We start from the raw sequence: 15,882 nt of genomic DNA on the forward strand, positions 1-15,882 counted from the left end.
GAGATGTGATTGATGTAGAAAAGGATGATTTTAATACCATGTTAGAGGGCAAATTAGATTCCTCCTCTAAGAGATCTAGATAATCCTTTCTACCTTTATATGTATTATTGATGAATAGTGTATATTAAAAGTAATCCGTTAAACTTTTTTGATTTTTTTGCTTAAAAGTGAATTGAAGTTTGAAAGAGATTGTTTAATTCAGTCTTGCCCTAAGCTCATTCTTTAAAGGAACAGCCAATTGGTGAGAAAGGACCTCTGAGCAGGTAATATTGAGATGTATATTTCTTATTTAAACGTATACCTCTGAACATCCACGACTGATAGCTTCAATACCAACAGCTCCAGTTCCACTGTATAAGTCTAACCAGCGTCCTGGCCTTAGTGATGCAGGGCAACCACCAGCCACCTAAGAACATAAAGAAACTATGAAATCAATTTCATTGTTGAACAGGGCTAATTTGAGGGAGCAACCACTAGAGTAACAGCTTAAATTAATAGAACCAATCCAAATATTATGTTATATTTTGGCATCCCCCAACATATGCAATTTGGATTTGAATTCAAATTGACTGATGGAACAAAAGAGAAGATATAGCAAGCCAATGATGGAATGGTCATGAAAATAGCCCATATGCATAGCATTTAAACATGTAAATAACATAGAAGACCAAGATTTTGTAACCTGTTCTAACTATTCCAATCATTTCTTTAGAAAACAACTTGATTGAAAAGCTTAAGCTTCTACATCTCACAATTACCATTACACTTTTAACAGGTATATATGTGTTGCACTGGAACTCTTATATGAAAAAGTACTAACGGAGAACTGCATACTAAAGAGAGTATCAACGAAGTGCATCAATCTCATTACCTGTAAAATGCCAAAGGCTGCCCCCTTTACAACTTCCATCATTGGACGTACATCCATGCCTTTTGGTGAAAGCAACTTCTTCCTACAAGCTTTTCCTCCTAACACCTAGGCCAAAAATTATTTTTCAATATCCAGAGAAGCCAAATTTGAAAGTAAAGTGCCAGATCCATTAAAATTTCGGAACATAATGGCAGCATGGCTAATATTTTTCAGTTCTAGCATTGATCAGCACAGAGACCCACCAGATTATGAGTGGTCTTTGGTGATGAATTCAGTAGACAAGCCCAGAAGTAGGACAAAATTTAAAATTCGAGCTGTCAGTATTGTTCACAAGTTGCAGTGGTTAAAGGAATTAAAATAATAAGCTTATTAGTGTAGTACGTTTAGTTCCATAGTAATACTTCTAGGTTTAGAGGTTTACTATGAGTCTATATATACATATATAATTGTTATCTCAATAATATAAACAATAAAAAAATCCTTCCAACAAATGTACATGGTATCAATCACAGCACCTTTTTTAGAGTTAGGATTCTACAAAAGTAATATTACCCCTGGAAGACTGTCAGCCTTCCTCCCATTTCTTGATCCTCTCTATAGACTAATCAGGAGCACAAAATGTCCATAAAATCACTAGCCCTACAAGAATATTATTTGATTATGTATAATCATTTAGTTATTTACCCTGATGAATGTGCAATCTTTACCTTTTTTCTAAATTCTATGGTGTATACTTAACTGAAGCATGTTTACAAAGGATGCTTTTAAGGGGGGTCTTTCTTTCCATAGTGAAAGGAAAACGAATTTACTAGTTCTGATACAATAATACCACCATTGTCAGTATTAGGCATTAGTTTTGTGAAAGTTTGAAGATAGAATGTGGGGTTGGGATCGGGATTAGCCACAATCTTGCATTCAACATAATTCAACTCCCTAATCAATTAGATTTGCCCAAAAAATTCAGGATTTGGATTTAGATAAGACAATTTAGAAACCAAACTCAAACAAACATTAACTAGTAAAGAACTATATTGAGTTTTTAGCTAAACATAAAATACAGGTCAGCACTTGGCCCAGGAATAAGCTACACGCCCCTTGTACCTGCATGTCACCAAGTGACACTTGGATAGGAGATCGCTCCCCTCTAGAGGGTGGAATAGATATGAAACATATTAACCAATCAAAGGTCAACAAGTGGGACTAGGTGCCTAATAGACTAATCATGCTAATATAAACCAGCGATAGATATGTCGACATGCACCTCTTCTAACTAGTGTCATTGAGAAGCTCTACTCCCCCATGGCCTTTATAAGCCTATGACTATTTCACCAAACGAGTGAAGAAGGGGAGAATGTCTTTCATCCCTCCTGCTGCTGCCTTTCCTTATCGTTCTTTCTAGCTTCCAACAGCCATGATACCAGTTTGGCAAACATTGGAGATGATCTTCCGCCGAAGCCTTCTGATTTGAAATCCTTTGATGAAAGGAGGGGAAAAAATTTATGCTTCATTTGTAAAAATAAGAAAAAGAAAATCATATATCAAAATATATTTGAAAAAAAATAAATTTTTTAAGCTCAATTTGAATTTCATTCCACACCAAAATAAGTTTTCCCCCAAATTGGACAGAAGTAATATAAAAGGAAGCTGGGAAAGATTTCTCCCGTCTTTTTGTTCCCTTAGCTTATCCAAGTAAAGGAATAGAGGAAACGTACAACTAAAGAAACCTTTATATCAACTTATCTTCTTCCTAGTTTTATATCAACTCTGCCCATGACAAATTAGTCATGGTCGGTCCCAAGCCTGGATAAAAGAGGAGGGTTGCATTAGGTTGCCAAATAGTGTTAAAATTAAGGCAAATATTCAATGAATGAATTCATTAAACTATTGTGTTAATGCTAGGTTGTTCCCCAGCAAGAATGCCTTACAAGGGTCTGACTATAACATCTCGGCAAGGACCGCTACATCTCCAGAACCCGAGTGTAGTACTAAATATGCAAGAGTTCACGTTACAAGATTCGACTTTAACGTACCACATGTTGAATAAGAACAAATATTATAAGAAAACTAATAGTTTAAGATTTATAATATGGAATATAGGAACTCTCACTAGTAAATCAATGGAGGTAGTATATGCGATGATTATGAGAAAAATTAGTATTTTGTGTGTACAAGAGACAAAATGGATAGGCAAGAAGGCAAAGATAATAGAAAACTCGGGTTTAAGTTATGGTATAGTAAAACAAGAAATGGAGTGGGTATTGTTGTAGATAGTTCGTTAAAGGATGAATTGTAGAAGCAGTTTAAAAAGGAGATAGAATTATAGCTCAGAGTAGTAGCAAAAGAAACTATGAACATAATTAACATATATGCTAGATGAAGCTATCAAATCAAGATTTTGGGACGACCTAGATGAAGTATTATAGAACATTCCGCCAAATTAAATGATTTTAATAAGAGACGATTTAAATGGGCATGTTGAATGAAAAATAAAGAATATGAAAGGGCATATGGGATTATGGGTTTGAAACGAAAAATGAAAAAGGAAAAACTATATTGGATTTTGCGATAGTATATGACCTTATATTATCTAATACATTTTTTAAAAGAAGAGAAGAACACTTGGTCACGTTCAAAAGTGGAAATAATAAATCATAAATTGACTTTCTTATGGTTAAGAAGAGAGATAGAAAGATTTGTAAAGATTGCAAAGTCATCTCTGGAGAAAAGCTTAACTACCCAATATAGGTTAATAGTGTTAGATATATGCCTCAAGTATAGTATCAATAAAATAAAAATATATACGACTCCTAGAATTTAGTGATGGAAATAACAAAAATGGAAAGCAAAACATATTTAAGGAGATGGTAAAAGTACAAGCATTAGGTGAAATATACAATGACTCTAATACATGGGATAAGATGATATTAAAGTTGAAAATAGTAGCTAAGAGTGTACTCGATAAGTCAAAAGGACATGTACCATCAAATAAGGAATCTTGGTGGTGGCATGAGAAAGTACAAGATAAAGTGAATGAAAAACGAACCGCTTATAAGGAATTATATATTTGTAAGAACGAGAAAAAATTAAAAAAATATACAATAGCCAAAAAAAAACTAAGAAAATAATGAATAAAGCAAAAATTGATATTTTTGAACGATTATATCAAAAATTAAATACAAAAGATGGAAAAAGACATCTATAGAATAGTTAAAGTGAGAGAAAAGAAAACAAGAGATCTTATCCAAATAAAATGTACTAAAAATGAATACAATAGACGGATCTGCCACCTCAGCGACCCCTTAGAGCAGACCCCACAAGTATAGAGAGAGATAAATTCAAGTACGCGGGAGGCACATGATAGGGTGAATTCCAGGTCATGAGTTCCTACGAGATTCGATGCCTAGTTGTTACACCAGAAATGTCATACGTACATCGTATGTGCTATAGTAAGATGAATGCAATAGAGTACTAATAAATGATGAAGAAATAAAAGAGCGATGGAAAAAGTATTTTCATCAATTTTTTAATAAAGGTTTAGGTGGCCAACTTAACTTAGGTAATTTAAGTTAGTCAAATGGGTATAAAAATTTAAATTTTATCATAGAATTCAAACTTTAGAAGCAAGGTTTAAAATTTCGACCCATGGTGAGGTTTCAGTCCCAGATCGAAACGATACGGTTTCGGTATCGTGTCGTGTCGATACGATTTCGTTATTTTTTTATTTATATATAGTAATTATTAGATAACTATATTTATTATGTAAATTTAAAAATAATTTATATATTAATTTTATATAAGTTTTCATTATTAAATAACTTAATATTGTTATAAAAAATAATCAAATATAATTTTTTTAAAAAAACAATTGATCTATAAATAACTTGAATTAAAATTGATAAATCATAATATCATAGTATGTTAACGTGAATCAAATAGAAGCAATGGTTAGTGTAATATTTTACTTAGATAACCTTTATAGTTTTCCAATATCCCAATTAAATAATTATAATTATATAAATTAATACAAAATACTATTATATATATAAATTTATTTACTTAATTAATAATTTAAATAATATATATTTAAAAATTAAAATAGTAAAAAAAATTAGAATATCAATAAAACATTAAAATAGTAAAAAAAATATAAAATAATTAAAATATATATATAAGATATAAATTTGATTTATTAGAATTTTTATAAACATTTTTAATTTTTTTTAGAATTTTTAAAATAGTAAAAATAATTCGGAATATTATTTAATAGAATTTATTAATTTTTTTAAAATTTTAAATATACTTTTTATATTTTATTGAGATAATTTAATTAGGGTTTACGAAAGCTTCTTTAAAATATCACAAACAAGGAGGAATTGTATGATTTATTTAAAATATTAATTTTGCATAGTTGCGTCACGCCCGCCCTCGCCCGCCCGCCCGTGCGCCCGCGACGCCACTGATGGCTCGCGAACACCTCTGATGGTGCCGAAAGCGTCCTGCGATGCTTTCGACGCCGCCAGAAACATCGCGTCAGGACACCTCCTGCGACACTTCTAGCTGCACCGGAAGTGTCTGCCGACGATGAGTGTGTTTCCTTCTGGCGCACACGATTCCTCCTGGCATGTGACGCATGCGACGAAATCGTCGCTAGTTTAGTGCCAATTTCGGTGCACAAACAGTAAGTTTCACTCGTTCCGCCCGACACGGAACAAAATTTTGAACCTTATTTAGAAGTTAACAAGCTTTAAATGGGATGCACGGAAAAGTCGTTGGACCAGATGATATTCGGATAAAGGTATGGAAGTGTTTAAAGAAACAAAGTATTAAATAGTTTACAAAACTATTTAACATGATATTAAAAATGAAAAAAATGTATGATCGTGGATAAGTACTCTAGTTCCCTTATATAAGAATAAGGGAGACGTACAAAATTGTGCAAACTATACGAGTAATTTTGGGAAAGAGTAATAGAAAAAAGATTAAGGAAGGAGACCACGGTGACCGAAAATTAATTTGGGTTAATGCTTGGAAGATCGACAATAGAAGGTATACATCTTCTCAGAGAACTAATTGAAAAATATCGGAGCAAAAACAAGATCTACATATGTATTCATTAACTTAGAAAAAGCTTATAATAAAGTCCCCAAATTATATGGAGAATTCTAGAAAAGAGAGGTGTTAGCATAACATATATTAAACTAATTAAGAATATGTATGAGGATGTAACGACCAGAGTGAAGACTTCAAGCAAATTAACTGAAACATTTCCAATAAAGATAGGATTACATCAAGGATCAATTTTAAGTCCCTATTTTTTTACACTAATTATGGACGAACTCACAAAACACAGTACTGTAAATTATTTGCAGATAATATTGTTTTGATAGATGAGACGTGTGAAAGAGTAAATGTTAAACTAGAATCTTGACGGAAAACACAAGAAGTGAAAGATTTTAGGCTTAGTAGTGTAAAGACAGAATATATAGAATTTAAGTTTAGCAATATTAGACATAATGAGACAATTGTTGGGGTAGGAGATGATAGTTGTTTGAAATTGAGAGCTATAAGCATTTAGAATCATTTTGCAAAATGATGAAGGAATTGAAAGATGTCTTACTTAGAATACAAATAGGATGATTAAAATGGAGTAGAGCGTCGGGTGTTTTCTATGATCGTGAAATACCTCTAAAACTTAAAGGGAAGTTCTACAAAACGACGGTTAGATCTGCTATGTTATATGGCACTGAATGTTGGGCTATGACTCGAGCACATGCGCAGAAGATAAGAGGTGCAGAGATAAAGATGTTAAGGTGGATGTGTGGACATACGAGTATGGACAGAATAAAAAATGAGAGTATTAAAGAGAAAGTCTGAGTTGCATTTATTGAGGGAAAACTCCGAGAGACACGTTTAAGATAATACGTATTTAGAAGACTAATAAATGTTGCTCCAGTTAAATGATGTGAAACTATGACAAATACGCACACCAAATGAGGAAGAGGAAGATAAAAAAATGGTTAGCAATAATAAAATAAGATAAAATTTATTTAATTATAGATGATGATATAATAGGGGATAAAGTCCAATGGCATAAAAAGAACCATATAGCCGACCCCACCTAGTGGGATAAGACTTAGTTGTTGTTGTATGAAACACACAATAAAAGCTTGCACAATGCACTACAAAGATCTCTAATTGTGCATTACCAAAAGTTCCAATGCAACTTGAACCCATGGAATAATCTTGGGAAAGGGAGTTATCCCTAGTTGAGTGAATAAGACAAAACATTTGGGCAACAAGTAGGAAAAGGTGCACAATGTCCATATACTAGACGCATTCAAGGAGTTTTGAGAAGTTTTTGCCTAGTGAATCAAGGACATGTCGAGAATAAACAAGAATATATTCAAGCATCACCAACCACATCATGGCCAATCACCCTCTAGTTTAATAGAAATCCCATAAATTAGCCAAGGCACAAAGGTACACATTATAGACAAAAAGGTTCAAAGATTACTAATAGTAGTTTATTAAGGAGATTGAATTCCCAAACCTGATTGACCAATGTAGTAATAATAGAAAAGATTATTAGGTGGAAATGCACGAGGAGTTTTACTAAATCAAACAAAGCATGTCCAAAGGACTATTATCCTTTATCTTAGATTGACCAAATGGTGTCAACATAACCACATATGAAATGTTGACCTTCTTATTACTAGAGGTGTGTGCTATTACACGATTACATCATTTAGCTTAAGGAATGTAGACCACATACTAGAAACTTGTGAGCAAGCTCTCCTAACGACTTCATCTAGAATTCTAGAGAGCATGTCATTGAATCACTTGTAAATATGTAAGACTAGGAGTGTGCATGTAAACTCTCATATGCCCACTAATATCATATATAGGTAGAGAGAGTTGCTTAGTAATTTCAAATGGAATACTTTTCATCTCAACATGGTATTAAAAAACTCCATTTTATTTATGAGAGTTAATTAAAAAATATAATATGATCCTACTTTTGTCAAAACCAGAAAATGAACATTAAGCTTTTACGCCAAAAAGTATGTGCATTTTCAAATTTTGTATGCCCTCTTTAATTCACTCAGATTCTACTCTCCTAGTTAGGCAAAAAAATCAGCCATTTTTAGTGTTAAGCAAATACTTGGTATGAAAATTCACACCAAGTAAGACAAGCATGACCGAAGGAAATTCTCAGTAGTTAATACTTGAATCAATATTAGGTATGAGGAAATGTAGATAACACCTTTACCAACAAGGGAATGAACGAAGGAAAATTTCTGATAGCTAATACTTGGACCAACTTAAGGTGGACTCAAATGGGATATCAGAAAATGGGTCATGAAATGCATGCTCATCCACCGCAAGTTGGTCTAAGCATTAGCTACGGGGAATTTTCCTTTAGTCATTCCCAAGATAGTAAACATATTTGTGTAGGGTAATATTGTAATAGAATAGAGGAGCAAAACTAGTATTGGAGCTCACGAGTTCGAGTCACAGAAACAGCTTCTTGCAATATAAGATAAGGTTGCGTACAATAAATCCTTCCCCGGAAGCCCATATTAGTGAGAACTTTGTGCACCAAGCTGCTCTTTTTTTTAGTAGAGGAGCAAAACTAGTATTGGTTAGTTTAAAGGGTAATATAGAGAGCACTGAAGTTTAAATTCTTACTTACTAGCAATAAAGCTAAGTACGATGCTTTAGAGCATCCACAGTGGGAGCTCTTTCAGAGCACCCACTGTGACGTGACAGCAGGGAAGAACCTCCCTCCCATAGTGGAGGGAGGTTTTTCCCTTTTCATGAACAAGTGGCTCTGTGGGTACAGAGCCGCTTCTTCGTGTTTTTATTTTTTTTTTAATAATTGTAAAAAAAAAAAAAGAGAGAACAACGGCTAACACATTAGCCCTTGTATGTCGTTGAACAAGGCTAATTTTTAACCATTGTTCAACGTTTTAATTTAATTTTTTAATATATAAAAAAAATCTATAAATATGAGATCTATTTCATTCATTCCATTGCCATCTTTGCTCTCAACTCATTTCTTTCTTTCATTCCCTATTTGTATTCGAGATGGATGAAAATCTCAATACTTCTTTTAAGAATCTTTTGAATTCTTCAAATACGGAAGGAAATACATCTTCTCAAAATACTCGCACTCCTCCAAATATCCAATATCCTCATATTTTCTCTCATACACAATATCCTCCAAATGTTCAAAATATTTCATATGTTCCACAATATTCTCCAAATTTCCCAAATTCCCAAAGTTCTCAAAACTTTTTGCAGACGTGGAATCCAAGTAACGTCGCCCCAGCTCCATTTGGTATGTATCCATCCCAAGATTGGTCAGCAATGGGTAGCCAACTTGGGATGCCTTATCCTTACGTATTTTCTCCTACTCAACTACCTGTCATACTTTCGAATGAATCAAGAAGGGCAACTATTGATCCATCTATCAACGACAAAGAATCTCTAACACCATCATCTGTTCCAGCAACTCAGTTGCCACCACACTCATCACAAGAAGAGCGTGAAGTTGAGCCAGAGGAAAATGAATCAAAACGAAGATTTGGTCTCTCGATGAAGATGTGGTCCTTGCGAAGTCATGGGCAACTATAAGCACTGATACAATCATTGGTAATGACCAGAAGGATCAAGTTTTTTGGAAACGTATAGCTGATTACTACAACAAACATCGCCCTGGATCTATGACGAGAAGTTATCAACGGCTGAAATCACATTATTATAGGTTTGCACCGATGGTAAATGAATTTTTTGCAACTTATAATAATTTTATTTGACGAATATTCTTAGTGGAATTGTTGGAGAATGCACTGAATATGTGGAAAGCCAACAACAAAAGCAAGGATTTTAAGTATATGCATGTGTGGAGGGTTCTCAAAGAATATGAGAAATATACTCCACAATCAATTGCTCATTACTCTAACAAGAAGGCAAGGACATCCGAATCAGGGGGAAACACTTCAACATCAAATCCAGATACAAGTGTTGATTTAGATGACTCTGAAGTCCGCATTCGTCCGATAGTGCAAAAGGCAACGAAGAGAAAGGACAAATCTAAAGCCATAGAGGGTGACACAATGGAATATAGCATCGACAAAGAATGGCAAGATATTAAAGAATATCAAATACAAAAAATGACTTTGCGGGAAGCCGAGATCTTTCATAAGAATTATGAAATTCTTATGAAGGATACCAGTGAAATGACACCAGGACAACTTTATTTACATGAGAAAATGGAGGAAAAAATTAAACAGAGACATGGTTTAGTGTACATGAGTTTATGTTTATTTTTATATATTATTATAATTTATGTTTTTTTATTTGATGCACTATAATATTTATGTATTTTTTTTAATTATTAATGTTATTTCATGTTAGCAATTTATAAATTTAAATTTTATAAAAATTTAATGGTGTATAATGTAAAATATGAAGGAGAAATGAGAATTATATATCATGAAAAGTGTGGAACCCATGAAGGAGTTGTTGAGAGGTTTTTTGATAGTAGAAAGAAATATAAGGTTTTCAACTTTTGATGTGGCACAGACGTGGCAACGAAGGAGCTCTCAATGGGCTCTAACCACTGTGGATGCCCTTAGTAACTAATCTTATAAAAATATCGCATTATCATCATTGCTAGATTAGCAATATCAAATTATTGCTATCATTTGATAAAAATCCAATTATTAACTGATATTAGATTATTATTATTATACATGTATATCTATTAGAGGAAAGTTCTACAAGACAACTGTTAGACCTGGTATGCTATATAGAGTTGAATGTTGGGTTATTCCCAGAGGCGTAACTATATAAGGCTCAGAGGAGCGGTCACACCCCTGAAATTCAAGGAAAATATTAACACGGTGGGAAAAAAATTAAAAAAAAGTATAGTCATAAATTTTGAAACTTTCTCATTTTTTAGTAAAAAATTCCAATTAAAACCTTTCAACCGAACCCATTTTCTTCTTTTCCCAAGTCAATATTTTTTCTCTGCCCGTTTTTCTTCTTCCTTCTCTAATTCCGAATTTTTATTTTCCTCTTTTCATTTTTTTTCTTCCTCTAATTTCTTTCATATTCTTTTTCCTAACTCTAATTTTACTCACAAAATCTTCCACGACATGTCGCTACCGTTATAGCCAAAATTGCTATCGCCGCACATCAATTGCTACCATTGTCGCTGTCATTTGTTGCATGGTCGTCATCTTCACTTGCCTAATGTCATCATTTCGCCGATGCTCCATAAAAAAACCTTTTAATTGAGGTGAAATTTTCTTAATTGATTTCTTTTGCTTAGCCGACGTCGTTGTTTGCTGCCAGCATCACCGTCATTTGTTCCCCGACTCCGTCGCTTTGCCCCTCCTGAGTAAAAATCCTAGCTACGCCACACTTATTCCCGAGCACACAAGCAAAAAAATAAGTCACAAAGATGAAGATATTAAGATGGATATGCTGGCATACGATGAAAGACAAAAAAAAATAAGAACATTAGAGAGAAAGTCGAAGTTGCGCTTATCAAGGGCAAACTCTAAGAGACATGTTTATGATGGTACGGATACATACTTAGATGATCAATAAATACTCAAATTAGATGATGTGAAACTATGATAAATATGCACATTAAACGAGGAAGAAGTCCAAAAAAGACTTAGTTAGTAATGATAAAACATATGTATATCTATTAGATTATTAATCAATAATGAATCACAATTGGTATAAAGTTATCATAATACATTAGCAAGGTTTAAAAACTCATTTCGGTCCTAGACCGGAACGATATGATTTCGGTATCGTATCATGTATGGTTTCGATATTTTTTAAATATAAAATATATAAACTAAAAATAAAAAATTAATCTAAATATTTAAAAAATAAAAATTTAAAATATATATTGAATTAATAGGATAGTTTTATTAGAGTTTAATTAAGATTATTTACATGATACCAACTATTTGAGCTGTAAATGAACCAAGCGTTCGTGAACAAACTTGGTGTTCGGCTTGATAAGAGTTTGTTTATGTTCGTTCAATATACACAAGATCAATTAAACAAACAAGTCTGAACAACTCGTTAAACTAAACAAATAAGTTTGAACACATGTGTTTAGTTCATTAACATTCATGAACAATGTTCACGAATCATATTCATTAATAAAACTCTTATTAATATGTTAAATAAATAATATAATAAAATAAAATAAACAAATATGTTTGAATTATCAAGCTCAATAATCAATTAAACAACTAAAAGTTTCAAACAAGCTTATATTTAGAGTTCGATAACATCTAAACGAACCAAGCTCAAATCAAGATCAAGCCAAGCTTAAATTGAGAGCTCGATAACATCTAAACGAACCAAGCTCAAGCTAAACTTCAAACAAGCTCAAGCTCATAAAAAATAAACTAAGCTAAACTTGAACAATCATTTCAAAGACTTGGTTCATTTTAAGCTCGGCTCGGCTTGGCTCAATTACCTTATCAAACAAGCTTGAACACCCCAAAGCTCGGCTCGGCTCGGCTCAGCTTGTTTACATCCCTATCAACTATAACTAGGAGTTGATTGAACTTATTAACATAAGTTTTTTTAAGTATTTTTCATATTCCGCCTTTGTCGCTACTTCGTGCTACTAGCGAACGCAAGGTCATCGCAATGCCTCCACAGCGACTACGAAACCCTTGCGAGGCCTTCACAGTGGCCATGAGACTTGAGTGAGGCCTTCGCGGTGGCCGCGAGGCCCTTGCGATATATATACTAAAAATAAAAAATTAATCAATATATTTAAAAAATAAAAATAAATTTTTTAAAATATATATTGAATTAATATGATAGTTTTATTAGAGTTTAATTAAGATCATTTAAATTATACCAACTATGGTTAGGAGTTGATTTAACTTATTAACGTAAGTATTTTAATTAAAAGCATTGTTCCTGTTTCGCCTTTGTCTATGCTCTGCGCTGTTAATGAACGCAAGGCCATCGCAATGCCTCTACAGCGGTCACGAGACCCTCGCAAGGCCTCCATGATGGTCGTGAGAAATCTATGAGGCATATAAATAGGCTAGCTAGTGGAAGGCTACTAAAAGTGACAAAATTGAATGATCAAGCTCAAGCTCATATGAATCCCATGAGGTTTAGTAATTTTAGTTAAAATTCAAGCAAGTTACAAAGATTATCTCCTCGGAACAGTGTGCTTTCACTAGGATTCAAACTGAGATCAGCTAAAAGTCGAGTTAGATCAATCATGTTTAACAAAACCAACTTAATATGAAAAAATTCCAATCAATCCTGTCCCATTTCCCTATCGATTTAAATGAATTTCATTTGATTCAATCTAATTCCTAGTGAATCAAACACATTTGTGGCTAATAGCTATGAATTTCTAGTTTTTGTGCTTCTTAGTCAATCTACATGAGAATCCAGTGCTTCTCAGTCAATCTACATGAGAATCCATTTCTCAGGAAGTTCTATATCAATCTAACTCAAGTGGTTGGTATCAGTATAAGTTGATTTTAACAACCATAAGATGGAACTTAGTCCTTAGAAGCATTAGACGTTAATGGAGAAACTCAAAGGGTTTAGGGACACCCAATTAACTGCGAGACAGGTCAGTGAAGGGTCCAAGGTCAAAGAAGCTTCCTTGGTAGTTTACTTAATCAGGGCTAAAGAGTTGATAGAATAATTTGACTCCTTTACTACCAAACCGACCACTCACGATGATAACTCAAAAGAAGATACAGTATTTTAAGTTAGCCACCAGACTATCAAAGGAATTAGGGAAGGAAATAAATATACAGATTGACAGCTTGAGAAGCAAGAGTTTCTTGAGTGTGAAGTAGAGGAACATGTTGAATGGATGGGCGAGCTTGTTGAGTACCTAAGGACAAGAAATCGCCAAAGGAAAAGGGTACAGTGTGTGCAAAAGAATTGTAGCTCAAGGCTAGGGGTGGCAACATGTACCTTCATGTTGGGAATACAATCAATGGAAATGTATGGAAAAGATTATAGGTTTAAAAGGGATGAAGATATCTCCATTGGTATATGAGGTCTTTTGGGTAGAACCTAAAAATAAAATCACGAAGGTTTAGACCCAAAGTGGACAATATCATAGCATTGTGGATATATGTGAATTCCTTCGGTCCCAACAAATGGTATCAGAGTTATGGTCCAGACTAAATATCAGATGTCATGTGGGGTGACCTTGAACGAAGTTGAGGGGAGGCTCAGAGCAGGTCAAGAGTGATCGAATGCTTGCGGGGAGGCCCGAAGCAAGTCAGGGTGATCGAATTCTTGCGAGAGGCCTGGAGCAAATCAAGAGTGACCGGATGTTTGCGGGGAGGCCCAAAGCAAGTCAAGAGTGACTGGATGCTTACAGGGAGGCTGGAGCAGGTCAAGAGCGATCGGATGCTTGTGGGGAGGCCTCAACCATGAGAGTAATGGTGATCCTTCATTTGAGGGGAGCAGGTTAGGGTGACCGGATATTTGCAGGAAGCCCGGAGCAGGTCAAGAGTGACCAGATGCTTGCGGGGAGGCCCGAACCATACGAGTAATGGTGGTCCTTCTTTTGAGGAAAAGATTGTTGGGAATATAATCAATGTTCCATATTGGAAAAATATGAAAAAGATCATGGGTTTAAAAGGGATGACAATATCTCCATTGGTATGCAACCTTTGAGTAGAGCCCAAAAATAAAATCATGAGGATTTATGCCCAAAGTGGACAATATCATACCATTTTGGAGATATGTGAATTCCTTCGATCCCAACACTTCAAAATCAGGCCGTGAAAGACAAGAATGAAATCCTAAAATGAATTCCTAAACTGTGTGTTAGTCGAAGGCATCAAAAAGCACCTAGTTTTTATCTTTTCCGGACACTTAATAGCAAGTGTGCTATGCAGAGCCATCTCCTCTATAGGAACTGATATTTATGTAATGTCCTAACGCTCGATCAAAATTTCTGAAAATGAACAGTTTATCACAGAAACGTATTTCTTTTGTTGAGTACCTGAAGCAGTTTATGTGTAGTACGCAGAGGCGGCTTCGACTCCTGAAATAGAGGCACATGCTTACCCTTTCCTACCTCTTCTCCTTGATCGCTCCTCCTCCTCCTCCTGGGCTGCGGCATGCATCCATGGCTCAGTCAAGCACGACGGGCACTAAAGCAACGCAAGTAGAAGGGGAAAAAAAACAGAAACCTCGTTATCGGAGCGAGATAAGAAGTCTGAGGGGTCGAGGCCATAGCTCTCGAGTAACTTCTTGTTACGCTCCTCCTCGCTCGCGTAGGTAGCTCTGGAATCTACACCACACCAGCGGAAGGTTCCATCAGTTAGAGATTTTGAGTAAATTAGTTTAGCAATTAGGGGAGAGAATGCGGAGGCGATGATATTGTGCCTACTTTGGGAGAAACAGAGAATAGAAAGGGAGGGGCGTCGGCGGCAGCGGCAGCGGCAACAACTGTTGCATCTGGGTGAACCCGGGGGCGGGGGGAGAGTGGCGGTGAGAGAAGAAGGACAGAGAGAATCGCAGCGGGGATGAATCTGAGGTTGGCGAAGCGAGGATAAGAGAGGAAGCGGCGGAGCGAGGAAGGAAGACGACGCCATCATCGGCGTCATTACAACGCCACTCGGGAGAAGCCATCGCTTCCCAGATATGCAGGGTATTATGTGCCGTTGGATTAAAGATCACACCATCTCGTGGTTTTCCAAAAAAAATAAAAATAAAAAAAATCTTAAAATAATAATCAGAGAGATAGACGTATAAATTAATTAATGGACACCATTTCACTTTTTCTTAAATATTTCTTAGATGATTTCGGGATGATGATATCGTGATAGGATATTAAATTAAATATTTATGATTCAAATTTTAATTATGATGTATTTGTAAAAAAAAAATTTCCAAATAAGATGGTGTAATCAAAGGATTAGATTTCTAGGTTGATCTTCATGCGCGCTTTCTGATTTATCCTAATG

At 34.7% G+C, this 15,882-nt stretch overlaps 1 protein-coding gene across 3 annotated transcripts in view; it reads right to left on the minus strand.

Moving 5' to 3' along the window:
• The window catches only part of LOC122042420 (putative rRNA methyltransferase YlbH), a 34,664-nt gene extending 19,121 nt beyond the window's left edge, over window positions 1–15,543 (minus strand). For all 3 annotated transcript variants that reach the window (XR_006129220.1, XM_042602537.1, XM_042602536.1), the window contains exons 1-5: window positions 15,306–15,543; window positions 15,106–15,206; window positions 14,916–15,026; window positions 872–976; window positions 302–406 (exon numbers count right to left, since the gene is read on the minus strand). Coding sequence is in view for 2 of the 3 variants with exons in the window: in XM_042602537.1 (XP_042458471.1) it covers window positions 302–406; window positions 872–976; window positions 14,916–15,026; window positions 15,106–15,206; window positions 15,306–15,522 (639 nt within the window). In the remaining variant the exon portion in view is untranslated. The remainder of the gene's footprint in view (window positions 1–301; window positions 407–871; window positions 977–14,915; window positions 15,027–15,105; window positions 15,207–15,305) is intronic.
• Between the last annotated feature and the right edge of the window lie 339 nt (window positions 15,544–15,882).

This window comes from Zingiber officinale, chromosome 2A, assembly GCF_018446385.1.
Source record: "Zingiber officinale cultivar Zhangliang chromosome 2A, Zo_v1.1, whole genome shotgun sequence".
NCBI classification, from domain to species: domain Eukaryota; kingdom Viridiplantae; phylum Streptophyta; class Magnoliopsida; order Zingiberales; family Zingiberaceae; genus Zingiber; species Zingiber officinale.